Source organism: Drosophila tropicalis, unplaced genomic scaffold (genome assembly GCF_018151085.1).
Source record: "Drosophila tropicalis isolate 14030-0801.00 unplaced genomic scaffold, ASM1815108v1 contig_593, whole genome shotgun sequence".
Taxonomy (NCBI): Eukaryota; Metazoa; Arthropoda; class Insecta; order Diptera; family Drosophilidae; genus Drosophila; species Drosophila tropicalis.
The window spans coordinates 6,496,436-6,511,649 of record NW_027173070.1 but is presented as its reverse complement, the minus strand read 5'-3'; the positions used below and the strand labels follow the sequence as shown (position 1 = coordinate 6,511,649).

Below are 15,214 nucleotides of genomic sequence, written 5' to 3'. Positions count from 1 at the left end.
TATTTGGGTGTCTCTAGCAACATTTTTGTTGGAAATAATTAAAATTTGTTATACTGAAACAGAAACAGTTTACACACGAAAACAAGTGGGCATAAAATTTATTTACCATCAATTCTGTCAGTTTATTAATTATTAAAAATCCTGCCTAATAATTTTTATCCATCTTAATAAATGTTGTAAGGGATTTGGGTAGATTCAAGAAATATAAACAAAGAATTTTGTCTAAATACATCAAGTAAACATTATAAGATACACTAGAATCCGGTTAAAACGACGCTCAAGGGACCGCCGATTGCCGTCGTTATATCCCGAAGACGTACTACCTGGAGGTCCTTTCATATAAGTTTGTATTGGGACCTACCAATCACTCATCCAACTTTAGTCGCTTTAACCGGACGGACGTTATAAGCGGAGTCGTTATAACCGGATTCCACTGTATTAATCTTTGTTATTGTCAGCTCTACTTCCAAAATATAAAAATATTGTTTTAATCTTCGCCTTTTCCACAAATATTCTATTTTAAGATACAATGAAATTGACTTGTAATCATTTCGTCTTTTTCATTTTACAAAAAATTCTTTTCAAAATCATAAAAATGGGAAAGTTGGTACAAAAATTGTTATATTTTTTATCCTTTCAACAATTTTTCCTCAAATTTACGCGAGAATTCCCTAAAATCAACTCTTTAAAAAGCTTTCTAGATTTCGTCATAATCCAGTATCCTTAAGTTGCCAGGTGTTGAAGTTGTATTTAAGTAAAATGCAAGTTTGTCTAGTCAAAACAAATTTGCTATGGCACAAAGTGCAGATTAGGTTTACTAAAATTAGTTAATATAAAAAATTTAGCCGATAAATCAGACCTAAATAGCCCAGAAAAATTATTGAATTAGGTGAAATATTAGCCTCTATTTTTCTTTCTACTTATAGTAACCGACATTTTGCCATAACCCTTAGTTCTTGAACAATATTTACTTGATCCAATTTTTAACAATTTTTATTACCTAATTTTTGTGTTAAGTTAAATAAACTACAAAATAGTTGATAACATGCATAAATTTTCACAGTACAACAATAATTGATTATATACATTTATACATACAATTTATATTATTTATAGACTAAAACCTAATAAACTTAGTTAACAAAATATTTGGTGATTTAGCATTCAATTTGAATTCTCTGTTAACTTTCTCTGTTTGTGTGTTGTGTGTGTTTGTGTTCACATGGAGCAGCACCCTCAATTAGGCAATTGCAAGCCTCTAATATCACACAGCGAGCTCCGAAAGAATTCTTTGAGGGATTATTTTTGGGATCATCCATTCAGGTCCATTGGGAACTATGTGGCTGCATACCATGTGGTGCGATTACTGGCTGTCTCCTCATCTGGTTTGGGCATTATCCATATGTTACCAATGCCACTGTCCGAGCTAAAACGATTGGAATCGCGATAGAGGGAGAAACTAGGCGCTTTGCGATGCAAATGATCATTTTCACGGGAATAACGCTCCTGAAGCTTCTGTCGCTCCTCAATAGCATAACTGCTGATCATGTCACGTATGAGATCCAACCAGAGAAGGATTTGTGTTGGATCGGCAGTAAATTCACATTCCTGTTGCTTACGCCTCTCATAGTAGAGGGTAAATGATTTGGTTTTCGCCGATATGCCAATATGTTCACACGGATAACGACCATGAAAGACCAAATGCTTGCCCTTGATTTCCGTATATATAATGCATTTATCAAAGATAAAGACCTTGGCACGATAGCTACGTTTCAGTTTATGATCCATAACTTGAAATTCATTGACTTTGCGAAATTTACCCTGATAGTAGACATTGAACTGAGCAAAAAGACAAAGAAGATGTTGATATTAATATAAGAATCGTGGAAAGTACCAAAAAAAAAAAAAACTCACCTCATTACAATCAACTATATCATTAATGGTCTCTGATTCATTGGTGGTGGTCAATAAAGTGCGAAAACGTTTCTCCAGGCGACAACAGGATTCAATCAATGGTTTCATAACGATATCACGATTTTTAAAGAAGGTCTATAAAAAGGATAGCTTTACATATACATATATATTTATATAGATAGATATCTCCCTTCACTTACAGATATGAATTGTGTTAATAGCAAGGGATAACGCGCCATACGCTGTATGGGTTGAACTAGAAAACTATTGATACCCAGCTTATCATCACGTTCCAATCGTATACTCTATATAGAATAGATAACAAATTACAAAAAAATGATTAAGTTAGTGTTAATTGATAGCATTGAAGGTCAATTGATACTTACTGTAAAGTAGTTTTTATATAGATCACAAAGCTTAAGGGACTTTTGTTTGTTCATGGTAAAGATCACATAGCCATAGAAATAGTTTTGCTACAAAACAACAAATTGAAATCAAATAGTATATAATATACATATTTTTTCTCAATTTTAGAAAACTTACATCAACGAATTGCAAAAATTCATCAAACAAACGTTTCAGATCACGACGATTTCTGTGCAACATGGGTAAAAACTCATCACGATGAAATTCAGCAATTGCCTCAATATTACCAAATAGATCATATTTCTTGCCCCGCAAACCCAATGGTAAATCTTTGCGTTGAAATATATTGCCATAGTTCTCTAAGCCGGTAAAGAGATTATTGACATAAGCCTCTTCGGTTTTGATCAACTCCTCCAATATGGGATGGACACATTTGTCGCTCTTATCACGCAGTTCGATTTCCACTTCCTCTTCACTGGAATCACATTGAATGAAATGAAATATAAATACAGAATTCAAAGTAGATAAATAATGGTGCTTATACTCACTCATCCTTGGGTTGATAGACCGAATGAAATTTACCCACCAAGGGCTGATTTGTGGTACCAATAATTTCAGTCTTCCTTCTCGGTGTGGTGCGATAGTTTCTGTAACACGAGAAAAACAAAAAAAAACATGTATACAATGTACAAAAAATCACAAACATTGCTTATCTAAAGCTATTGTAGTGATAAGACTACTTCACCCTCCGCCTGAGGGGGGACCCTTCCACACTCCCACCCACCCAGAAGCTATTTAAACCCCCTTGAAGTAAAGTGTTTTGTGACTCATTCGTTTTGATAACGTACTTTCTCTGATAGTTCACAAAAACTTTTATGGAAAAATATATATACCTATATACATATATATATATATTCATGGTGATTGTGTGTGTGTGGCTGCTGTTAAGGGTTCTGCCTCTATAATACCGCCATGCTTGGCTTTTGTTACACGAAATATTCCACCCAATGTTTGATCAAAGAACATCGATAAATGGGTTAAACATAGTTGCATAAAATCCAATTGAGTGATCAGAAACCAGGAGATCATTATGAGTAAACACATGGCCATGCCGGTAACTATAAAGCCAGTCATCTGCATGGAGTGGAGGGAAGGAGGCAAATACAGTAAATTCATATGTGGGGGGGCAGAACAGATCCTAGGATTACCCACCCCCTCAATGCAGCCCTCCACAAATTGAATGCCAACTGATGAACGTGATTGATCTACAGTCACATTTTGCGATGATTCTTCATCCCGTAAGAAACGGCCAGATTTTACATGCGGAGGCGAAGGCGTCGTCGCCCGTGGGGGAGGCGTAGACTCCCTTTGTGGAGGCGTGGAAGTCCGTGACGGAGGTGTGGAAGTCCGTGACGGAGGCGTGGACGCCCGTTGTGGAGGCGGAGGAGTGGAAACCCTTGGTGGAGATGTGGACGTCCGGGGTGGCTGATCTGATATCCTTTCGGCTTTGATCTGGCCATGTTTGATATTCACACCCTTATTGCGGCTAGTATCCTCGGCTATCTGCGGCTGTCGATAAGACGAGTCATCAGAATCACCCAACACTGGGGTCCCAGAAGATGTGGACCGTAAACGCACAGGTGGGAGTACCGTTTGAAGCTCTCTGGCCTCAGGTGGCTCGGAAATGGGTGGATCCTCTACACTGGAATCAGGCGGGGCTTTTTTCCAAAACCACATATTCTAGTTACAATTGCCTTATACACATACATTTTCTAGAAATTCTATCTCGAACGAAGTCAAAAAAAAAAAAACATATAAATTCTATTTTGATTTAATTATTTGCCACATGGTCAAATAGTTGCTCAGTTAGTTGACCCTTAAAATCGAATGGAAACCAGTTTCGTTTGCCAACTTTTGTCGCAACTAAAATTCAATTAACACTTTGCCAATTAAGTGCTGACAAAAAAGGAAGCCGTTGGCCGAAAAAAAAAACTATGCAAAGGTCGTTTGTCAAGGCGTTGCAAAGGTGTTTTGGGGGAACATACCTGGGGAAATCCTTGTCGTGGCGCAATTTCAAAGGCAGAGTCTTGTCACCCGATTGGTCGGCACTTATGGAACGTAGCACTTGTTGTTGTTGTTGTTGTTGTGATTCCTGTGGTTCAGTTGCAGTATGCAAAACTTCCGATTGACTTTCACTTAGCACATAATCCACTGTGACATTTGGATCCGTTTCAAAATCCGATATCTGATCCACTTCATCCTCGGAACGTACCTCACTAATGCTACTCGTGGTTGGTGTGTTGCTTTGTATGGAACTACTACGATTGGTGCTCAGTCTCTGGTGCAAACCTGGCAGAGCTATTCGTCTTGGAGACGCTGGTGGTGGTGTGGCATGTTCTTGTTCCACCTCATGCTCTTCAAACGATGGATAACGACGATTCTCGAGCAGCTTTAGGCTATGTCTCTCTTGTCGCATAAACTTGATGGTTGTCTTAAGAGTCTCGAAACGTTGCACTTTCTGTCGCACATCCAAGAGTGCAGGATCTGGTGTGGTTGGTGTTGCTGGCAAGTCCACTTCCTCTCCATCCTTCTCCTCTGGATTGCGCATTTTCAGCAAAGAGCGTCGATTGAAAGCGCTCTCCGTATCGGAATTGATCGATATGGACAACTGAAACGAACTTGACGAACTGGAAGACGTGCTATTATCCTCCGTCGGTTTACTAATGCGTCGACGTGAAGTGCGCTTATTGAAATTACGGTTACTTAAATTGCGTTCGCGTCGAAATGGCAACGGGCTGAGATCTTCGTCAGCCATTTTGGTGCTGTGGTGAGTTTTGTTTTCAATTGAGCGTAGGAGTGGAGAACTCGGCTGATAAGCCTTATCTTTAGCACTCCCAATTACACTTGTTTCTATTTGTTTTGCTCTCTCTCTCTCAATGTTTGCTTCTCTCAATCGTTCTCTGCGTTGTCTCTTCTCAAGTTAGTTGAACATTTTTTGGTTTTGTTTTTATTGCTATTTTAATGCCTTTAAGTTCCAGTTTAATTTAAGCATTTATGGTGAGTTTTCTTGTCTACCCCAACTCTTTGTGTACGATTGTTTATATATATATATATTGTTGTTATTTTCGAAACACGTATTCGTATATATGTATATATATATATCTACATTTCATGTGTTGGCGTCAACAGCTGCGCTCTGCGTCTTGTTTTTTGTTGTTTCTGTTTCTTTTTGGCACTGCAAAAATTTATAACAATAATAAAGAATTGTTAATTTAAGTATTAAAGTCATCAAACAATGTCATAAAATAATAAGTGTTAATATATATACATTTATTTACTATAGGATTTACTAAAAGGATTGTAAAAATCGATTGCTTTCAATAAACTTGGCTTAATAATTGTTAATTTGGTTGGCTGTTTGAAATAAATTAGTTTGAAAGTGTTTTATTTTTATTATCAAACAAGACTCTTGTTATATAATTTAATGGCTAAAGTCAAGGTAACCAGTTGAAATTGTCTTTTCGATGTATTCTAAATAACTTTTCTTTTCCCCAACTAAGAAAGTAGCCATCAAATCGACTGCACAGTGGTTCAATTGATTAAATTTTAAACCAATAAATTTATATTAGAAAGAGAAAACATTTTTCTTATTCATAGAGCAACAAATTTGTTTTAAATCTTAGAAAACGTGTCTCACAACTCCCTATAATTTATGGGTTTAGGTTCAAAATTGTAACTAAAGTGTTAAAACATTGCAGATTAACTTCAAACTAATTCGTATTTATAATTTGCATATTTTACCAGTGAAAAACACATTCAAAATACAATAATAATTAGAGTGACATTTAAAAATTCTTAATTTTAGAAGTGTTATATAATAAAAATCTCGAGTGGGTCTTGGGCAGATTTCATTAAGGGAACCTGTGGACACTTGAAATAGAATCTCATCAAAATAGCCGAAGAAAAGTGCTGTCCTCTAATTCCCGAAATCAAATTTTCTTTTAAATATTAATGAAAAGTAAGAGGCTAAAATGAATATCTTAATTTTATAGCCCTAGATCCTAAAATTTCCTTAAAAGAAACAAATATTTATGAATCAAACTTTCAAAAGATTATTTCCAAAGGCATTACAAAAAGCTGAGCAGGTTGTATCATCTGCCAATAACCTCTACTACTGGAGACTAGAATTTGAACTTGTTACTAGGACAAGTAACTTAATCTTTAGACTTTTTATCTACCTACTACTATGTATTTTGTATATCTATCCCCCTTAAACGATTTCAACTTTTTACTTAGATGTCTGGCTTAGTTAATTCAAGAGATAAATATTGCATAAAAATCTCTTAGATAATTAACTTGATCAGCTTTATGTCTTGTTAGATATATGTTTACAGCTATATTTATATAGCAAATGACGTCAAGCCAAGTTGTCAGAAATATAGATAAAACACAAAAAGACTCTGAGACTCAGAGGGAAGAGAAGGCGAGATAGAGAGGGCCTGCCATATTCCGTTTTAGTTAATTATGTGTGACGTTTTTTTTTCTTTCTCGTTTTGTTTTGAATTGTTTTTGTTTTATTCAAGCAAAACAGAAAAAAAACGCCATATATATGTACATAATATATACTATATATAAAAAAAAAAACGAGTACAAAGCGCTTTAAACTGCAAATGAGTCAATTCCAAATCAAACAAAAAAAAAGAAGCAAAGTGTTAGTTTATGAAGGAAATGCAAAGTTACAGTTAAAACACTTCCGTTTTGAGAGAAGAAAGTCAAGGAGAAGTACCTAGTTCCGGTTATGAATTTGTAGTTCCCTTAGTTGGCTCTGACTTTTGTTTTACAAGTCAACAAGTTAAAGAGGGTTTATACTCTTTTCATTTCTCTAGAATGTTTTAAGCAGCAAAGTTCTAAAAATAAAAGCACAAAATTTTTGTAATTTTTGTAAAACAAAATTATTATTTTTAATGTGAAACAAAAGTCATGAATCTCTACCGTTTAATCAAGGCTCTAAGTAGGCCAAAAACAAAAGAAATTATTTCTAAAGAACTCGATAAACAAGTCAACAAATGTACAAATCATTTCAATGAATTACTAAACAATCTTAATGCATCGTTGGAAGAGAATCTCCATTTGCGAATGTTGTCACTTGATTGCAATAAACGCAATCAATCGACAAACAATTAAGGGTGAGTCAAAATTAGCAAAGGGCCCAAAAGAGCATTTGGATTTCATTTTAGGTCTTTCATTATTAAGATAAATGGCCAGAATAAATGTAATTATGGCTTTTCATTTGTTGGTAAGTTTTTCAATAAAAACGTTTTTCTTTTTATGGTAACCCTTTTTGCTCTATTCACTCTAGAAATGATCTTGTTAAAGCTTTCTAATCAACTGCTACTAGAAATCATTTAGGACAGGAAAGTATGGATTTGCGATTTTATGGTAGGTTTTTCAAAGAAACTTGTGAATAGCTCTTAACTCTTTTTCTTTTTAAGGTAAACTTCTTCCTGTCCCCATTGATTTGATTATCATGGATTTATGTATTTCCCCTATTCGACTTTTACACATTACAAAAAGTAATTTTTTCTTAACTGCATTTTTTATGCGAAATTCTCATTCAAATTTATGGTGTACCGAACAAAAATTTTAGACAATACAAAATTAAGTGTTGTAATTGTAAGTGAAATTTAGTTTTATTTTGTTTTCAGATGGCATAAACTCTCATGGTGGTTTGATATCATTCGTTTTATGACCCATTTAGATAGTCAAACAAATGTCTTCTTTCACGTGTGTGTGTACGTGTTACAAGGGCTTTGATTTCAAGTATACGAATAGCATTTTATCTAATCATGGAGATAAAATACACTGCGCATATATGTATGTATGTATATGTGTGTGTGTTTATATAAAAACTATGTCTCATAGTAATTAAATACTCCCTGATTTGTTATGGGTGGCGTCCATCAGTCAACATTTTCCAAAGACTCTTAGATCACAAAAGTCACCATTAGGTAAGGTTTCTGCAGACGTCATCAGTTGATTAGGTCTTTTCAAATCAATGTTTTCTTTTTAATGGAAAATCACAAATAAATATAGTTGATTTCGATACGGTATATCGATATATCAAGTCAAGTTCAATTGACATACATATGTTTAAATTTAAAGGCAAGTTCATTGAAACATTTCTCATTTGTTATTATTCAGCGATAAGAATTGCTGAGTGTACACTTTAAGAATGGTTTCAGACTTGCGGTCTTTATCGTTCTGTTTTGGTTATTTGTGACTAAATATACGTTTGGGTATATCCTGATTTCAAAGTCCATTGTGTGTATTTTGGTTAAGTTTGAGTCATGCAACTAAGTAACCATGTTGATTATTTTCAAGGTCTCATTAGGGATCCATACGAAACCTTGACCATATTTCGTTCAATGGCTAAAGCAGCTGCCCCTCTTTGAGCCCCTTTCGCATATTTATTTAAAATTTAAACAAGGGACATTTGCTTTCTCTAACTCCCTCTTCTTGGCTCTCACTTCACCATCTCTGTTATTATTGTTAAACATATGTAAAAAGCGAAACCAGTTGTTGTTCTTATCAACATCATCATCTATTCCCGGCAGTCATCATCGGGAAAACACGTAAAGCTGCTAAACTCATAGTTTAGTTAATTACGGTTTGTAAATTTCTGCAACACCAAATTCGAGAAACGAATGCTTTAAAAGACCTTATATTCAGTTTGATCATCTGCATTCATTTGTCGTCTGTGTCATTTGAAAAACGTATCATAAATTCAAGATTAATGACAATTTTGAGATTATTGGAGGTACTTAACCTAACTTGGCTATATAATTGCGACTTTGTATGGCCAGTTTCATTGTACTAGATTTTTTTTTGGTTGAGTTTTTTGTTTGCTTTTTGCTTTGTTGTTGTCTGTCTAATCTCTTTCAATGGCTTTTAGCAATATTATATTTTTTCTCGGAATTTCCGGTTATGAAATGGTTATAAAAAAAAAAAAAAAGCAATGGCAATAAATTGATAAATGTATCGGCAAGAAACATTTTTACAGTGATAGGGTAAAAAAACGTTTGAGTTCATTTAAGTACCAAGTAATTTAAATTCAGTTAACAGAGATAGACAATTGGCAACTTATACAAGTTAGTACGAGTGAGAACATAGACAAGAGATGGAGTTAGAAGAGACAGAGAGAGGGAGAGGGGGACAGGGGACAGAGCAAACTGTAGTATTTGTATTTTCAAATGGCGTACAAATATATGACAAAAGCAACTAGCACGAAACGACTGCGAAAATTACTTGAATATCTATTCCATTTTTTTTTTCATAATTTGTGTGCACGTGTTAATTAAACAATTAGTTTAGAGGAGAGTATGGGTTTTTTTGGTGGCATTTGTAAGCTCGTGCAAATATATACATATATGTATTTTTTATATATTTCATATTCACTTGCCACTTTTGGCACTTACATTTGGGGTTTATTAAATTCAGTTTGATTAAATTTTGAATTTGGCTTTTAAATAATCACGAGGCAGCTCATCGAGATAAATGATCTTGCACTAACACACACTGCGTATGCTTGATATTTGAATATTGTGTGTACACATATGTATATTTGGGAAATTGTTGTTGGATTTTTCACCGATCTTGTCTCTCATTACGTTTGCTCAGTCGAGCATTTAGGTTCGCACTGACGGCAACTGACAGTTGACGGTTTGAATTCGCAATGCAGCCAAAGCAGGTGAATGGGCTCTCTCTCTCTCTCTTGGAGTGAACCGCTATTATCTCTCTCTCTCTCGGTCTGGTCTCTTTGGCTATATACAAATGTTTCTCTCTCGATCGAGTTTTAACTGTTTGCTGTTTGCGTTCTGGGTTGCCTTTGGCTATTGCCGACTTTGACTTAGCAGTTACTGCTAACTTTTTTTACATATACATTTGCTGATTTTTTTCTTCCATTATTTAGATTGCGGCATGCACACCAAACTCGCCGCTCTCATGCTTTAATACCGTGTAAATCATAAGGTAAAATGGTATATATTAAAGTAGTTAAACCATAGAAAATTGTTCAATTAGAAAAATATTTAGTATAAACTATTCTATGGATGCCACGTCAAATGAAAGGCAACTTAAATGCAATTGAGAATACTTTTTCCTAAAGGATCAGTCAAAGGATCCTTACCAAAACAGACATAATCTGCTTTCAGTTATTGGTAGTTGTTTTTCCTTTACCTATAGCTTTAAAAAAGGTTGAATAAGGATACACAAAGTTAAACCTTGAACATCTGCTGCCAATATGTAGTGTATATCCAATCCGAATCTTTCAGAGTAAACAGCCTTAGCACTTGCCTCTATTTAAGCTACTATACTGTCAATCGAGACTCAGCCTAGGCCTTTGGGTAAAGGCTCCACAAGCAGATATCAGAGCCAGTGGCAGATTTAGCTCTGAACAATTCGGGTAGTTTAAAAGGATAATCGTTTTGGGATACGCAAATCCAATTACTTCGAAAACTTAATCATTTACACAGACAAAACATAGGCCGAGAAAAGAGTACACCGAATCTATGTCCTAAATGTTCAGATTGATTTAGGTTTGGGATATACATATAGTAACTTGGAAGTGAAGTGTTGATGTTGCATCAACATTGATCAGTATATAGTCCCCTTGCAAAACCAAAAAATAAGTCATATTTAGTTCAGTCTTATATTAATTTTGTTGTTACCTTTTGTAGGGTATTAAAAAGTCAATTTTTCCAGACTTATGTATCTATTTTTTTAGCGGTTTATTTGCTTTTGTTTTGTGTCGCATTTTTTCTATAGCAAATTATTGTCATAATTTTAGCTTTACTCTCACACTCTTTCTCTCTTTCTCTCTCACCTCTCTCTTGCTCTTTCCTTTATGTTGCTCTCTTTCTCTATTTGCATTGCAGACGGCATAAATTCTCAATTAGTCTAGGCCATAGAAATTAACAATAAAACAAATACACCATTTGTTTTAATGTCAAATAAGAATTTCGATATTCCATAAATTATATACGAAATCGAAAGAGAATTTATATTTTGGGTAAGTGTTTGAGAATTTCATCAGTCTGTAAATCCGTCAAACATATACACCTATATAAGATGTTATAGATGTTGGGCTTATCTTATCAGCCTATCGGGGTACGTATTAAGTGCCTTCAATTGGCCATTTGTCATGGATTCGCCCCGTTCGCATTCCCATAGCCATTTCCATTCAATTTTGGTTGCATGGCTTGACTAAGCTTTGTCTGATGTTGCCTTAACAATTTTTTGCTTATCTTTGCGCATTTTCGAACGTTTCTTACCAGCTTGCAATTTCGGTATGAAAACCATCAAAACAATAACAACGACCAAAAAAAAAAAAAAAAAAAACCAAAAATAAACCGAGCCAAAAGAAAATAAAAAGTACCGAAAGATATGTATAGAACTTTTTGTCGGGGGGAGTCACTGGGCTTATTTGTGAAATTTATTTAATCAGCCGTGGTGCTTGGTTGGGGGGGAGGAGACGGTTAACGAGGAGTATATGGTTATTGTGTGTATGTGACTGATCAAGTATGCATATATGATATATGACAAATAGATTGCTTACTATAATTATACTTGAAAGTATTTGCTAGTTGGTGTCGCAAATGCATTCTTAAGAGACAGATAAATAAACTGTTGGTTTAGAGAAATGAGACAAAATCAAGAATGAAATTGTTTAGATTCTCCATATTTAATCGTTGTTATTAGTAGATTAGGAGATTTGCTCCTATAACATATATAAGTAAGTGAAATTTCATATAAATTTACACCAAAGTCAGTTAAACTTTTATAGGCTCAACGTCCGGGTCACCAAAATGATTGTAAGCATTATTCATCATATCGTTGGGGTCACCAAAATATTTATTTTTGAATTTCGATACTATTTTGTAGTATTAATATTATATTATATTAATGATTGAATAACTTAAGTACATATTATTCAAAATGCGCTCTTAAAACAAATATCTTATAAGGCTCAGATCAGCGATGACTTAACATGATTTCAAAGAGTTTTATTTCAAGTCATTGCTAGTCTAACAATCGAGTCGAGGAATCCTTATTTTGGAAAATATTAATATCTATGAGCATGTCCTGTGACTAAAAAATGTTCCGATAAAGGATCATTATCAAATATAAACTTTAAAATATTTCACAAATTCTTTTTTGGTTTTTATTCGACTGTCAGGTTTTATAGTGGATACTCTGTTAAATCAATTTCTCTCTGGAGTATACCAGACCCTATTGAGAGAGGGTTTTGGACCGATAACTAAGTTTTTAGCAATCACTGATCTACACTGATCAGTAATATATGGTTAAGTAGCAAGATGCTGGATCCACTTGTGTTCAGCTTGGTTGTATATATATATATATTTTCAATTAATATATAAACAGACATACCAACTAATTATCTTTCTCCTTAGATTTAGCGCCATAATTCAAAACTGTTCAATTCGCTGCACAAAGCACAAAGCTTAGAAAAAAAGCTCTACAAACTTAAAAATACTGGCATCTATATTTGGGGGTAAATTATGGCATATAAACTTTTTCCTATACATTCTCACCATGTTCTGAGTGGAAAGTTTTCATAGCATACTTACAGGGATGAAAACGGAAAGAATGAGAATTTTAAATTTCATGATTTTGGATAAGTCTCAAAGCTTATGCTTTCTTATGCCTGTGCCAAATTCACTTCTCTTAACTGTTCTCTTTTGTATGCGATGTGATCTATATCTAGCTTATTAGAAATGAACAACAACCCACACCCATAAAGTTGAAAAGGATCAAACAAAATCTTAATCGTAATTTGCATTTATCTTTCCGTTGCAAAATTCCAATCTATCCATTGTCTTGGCTTCTGTCAACGTCAGCTTTTTCCAGTCCATTGCTGCCGCTTCAAACTGGTTATTGGTGTTTATATTACTTATTTGTCTTCCTTCCAACGCACTCGCAATCAAATATAAACATCAAAATCGTCGGCAGAAGAAAAACTCAAATTTCACTGGGACTGGCCCTGAAAGTTCGCATCGAGTATTGGGCGTTTTGAATTTCCTGATTTCCCATGATTGTGTGGCAACATAACAGAAACTAGGAGCCAGACGGCAATCGGATCGAATTGACATGAAAAAAAAGTCTAGCTTATTGGCTGGAGACAAGTTTTTTCTAATTAAGATTTTCTTATTAGTTAATTATCATTAGAACGAATCCATTTACCGATTAAATAGCTACTAGATTTTAAGTTTTTGTCTTTCATTTAATTATGACTAATTAGTTTCAACATCCACTTAACAGTTTGAAGATTTCATTAGAGATTGGATTAAATAACTGCTAAATGCAGTTAAAGATTTGTATTAACCATAGTTCTCAATAAAATGACAAAAATAGTTTTATATGTATATAAACTTTTCCATATGGAATGGTCGTTTTAGTGATCTTGTTTGGATTTTTCCTGAAATATATCATTGTGAACAATTTGAATCTTTATGTTAATATGCAGTCCTCGGTAGATGAGTTGTCTAAATGGCCTAGTCATTTAGGTAACTGAACAACGAGGATCCGGGTTCTAATACCAGGATACTGTATGGATGTAGTTTTCGTCGAAGCCGAAGGCCTTAGTTGCCAGTGCTTGTAAAAATATTAGGTTCTATGTACATCCTATACTTATAATATTAATATATGATCTAATGGAAACAAAACTTAAGAGTTGATTGATACAAATTATACCCAACAGATATTGTTTACTTAGTATCTAGTTTAGTTGATAGAAACATGGGAACTGGGCCGACTTTCTTTTTAAATTACATTCCAGACTATTTTCACTACTATAAAGGTAAACCTAAAATTACCTAATATAGGTAAAATTGATCACAGGATGATATGATAATGAGACTCAAGCTTAAAATTTGAACAACTAAATTTGATAGATTAGACTTTCAGAGAGTCTTTACTAACTAAAGTTATATTAAGAATTAAGAATTAAGAATTAAGAATTAAGAATTAAGAATTAAGAATTAAGAATTAAGAATTAAGAATTAAGAATTAAGAATTAAGAATTAAGAATTAAGAATTAAGAATTAAGAATTAAGAATTAAGAATTAAGAATTAAGAATTAAGAATTAAGAATTAAGAATTAAGAATTAAGAATTAAGAATTAAGAATTAAGAATTAAGAATTAAGAATTAAGAATTAAGAATTAAGAATTAAGAATTAAGAATTAAGAATTAAGAATTAAGAATTAAGAATTAAGAATTAAGAATTAAGAATTAAGAATTAAGAATTAAGAATTAAGAATTAAGAATTAAGAATTAAGAATTAAGAATTAAGAATTAAGAATTAAGAATTAAGAATTAAGAATTAAGAATTAAGAATTAAGAATTAAGAATTAAGAATTAAGAATTAAGAATTAAGAATTAAGAATTAAGAATTAAGAATTAAGAATTAAGAATTAAGAATTAAGAATTAAGAATTAAGAATTAAGAATTAAGAATTAAGAATTAAGAATTAAGAATTAAGAATTAAGAATTAAGAATTAAGAATTAAGAATTAAGAATTAAGAATTAAGAATTAAGAATTAAGAATTAAGAATTAAGAATTAAGAATTAAGAATTAAGAATTAAGAATTAAGAATTAAGAATTAAGAATTAAGAATTAAGAATTAAGAATTAAGAATTAAGAATTAAGAATTAAGAATTAAGAATTAAGAATTAAGAATTAAGAATTAAGAATTAAGAATTAAGAATTAAGAATTAAGAATTAAGAATTAAGAATTAAGAATTAAGAATTAAGAATTAAGAATTAAGAATTAAGAATTAAGAATTAAGAATTAAGAATTAAGAATTAAGAATTAAGAATTAAGAATTAAGAATTAAGAATTAAGAATTAAGAATTA

At 33.0% G+C, this 15,214-nt stretch overlaps 1 protein-coding gene and 1 long non-coding RNA gene across 5 annotated transcripts; one reads left to right on the top strand and one right to left on the bottom strand.

The window, feature by feature from the left end:
* Window positions 1-975: 975 nt before the first annotated feature.
* LOC137577414 (rho guanine nucleotide exchange factor 25) lies at window positions 976-9,985 on the bottom strand. 3 transcript variants are annotated; one of them, XM_068290876.1, is made up of 8 exons: window positions 9,756-9,985; window positions 4,326-5,515; window positions 2,829-2,927; window positions 2,458-2,755; window positions 2,301-2,387; window positions 2,115-2,219; window positions 1,915-2,049; window positions 976-1,839 (listed from the first exon to the last, which is right to left on the bottom strand). In XM_068290876.1, exons 2-8 carry the CDS (start codon window positions 5,093-5,095, stop codon window positions 1,336-1,338), a joined length of 1,998 nt encoding a protein of 665 aa, XP_068146977.1. In that variant the 5' UTR covers window positions 5,096-5,515; window positions 9,756-9,985; the 3' UTR covers window positions 976-1,335. The 3 variants fall into 3 exon arrangements, with proteins under 3 accessions (XP_068146977.1, XP_068146979.1, XP_068146980.1); XM_068290878.1 differs by lacking the exons at window positions 4,326-5,515; window positions 9,756-9,985 and adding exons at window positions 3,129-3,414; window positions 3,493-4,086; XM_068290879.1 differs by lacking the exons at window positions 4,326-5,515; window positions 9,756-9,985 and adding exons at window positions 3,174-3,414; window positions 3,493-4,085.
* On the top strand, window positions 7,054-7,957 carry LOC137577415 (uncharacterized). Of its 2 annotated transcripts, XR_011032411.1 has the most exons (4): window positions 7,054-7,466; window positions 7,534-7,576; window positions 7,640-7,719; window positions 7,773-7,957. It is a non-coding gene; the product is annotated as an uncharacterized lncRNA (long non-coding RNA). The 2 variants fall into 2 exon arrangements; XR_011032410.1 differs by having other exon boundaries at window positions 7,059-7,576.
* Window positions 9,986-15,214: the final 5,229 nt, after the last annotated feature.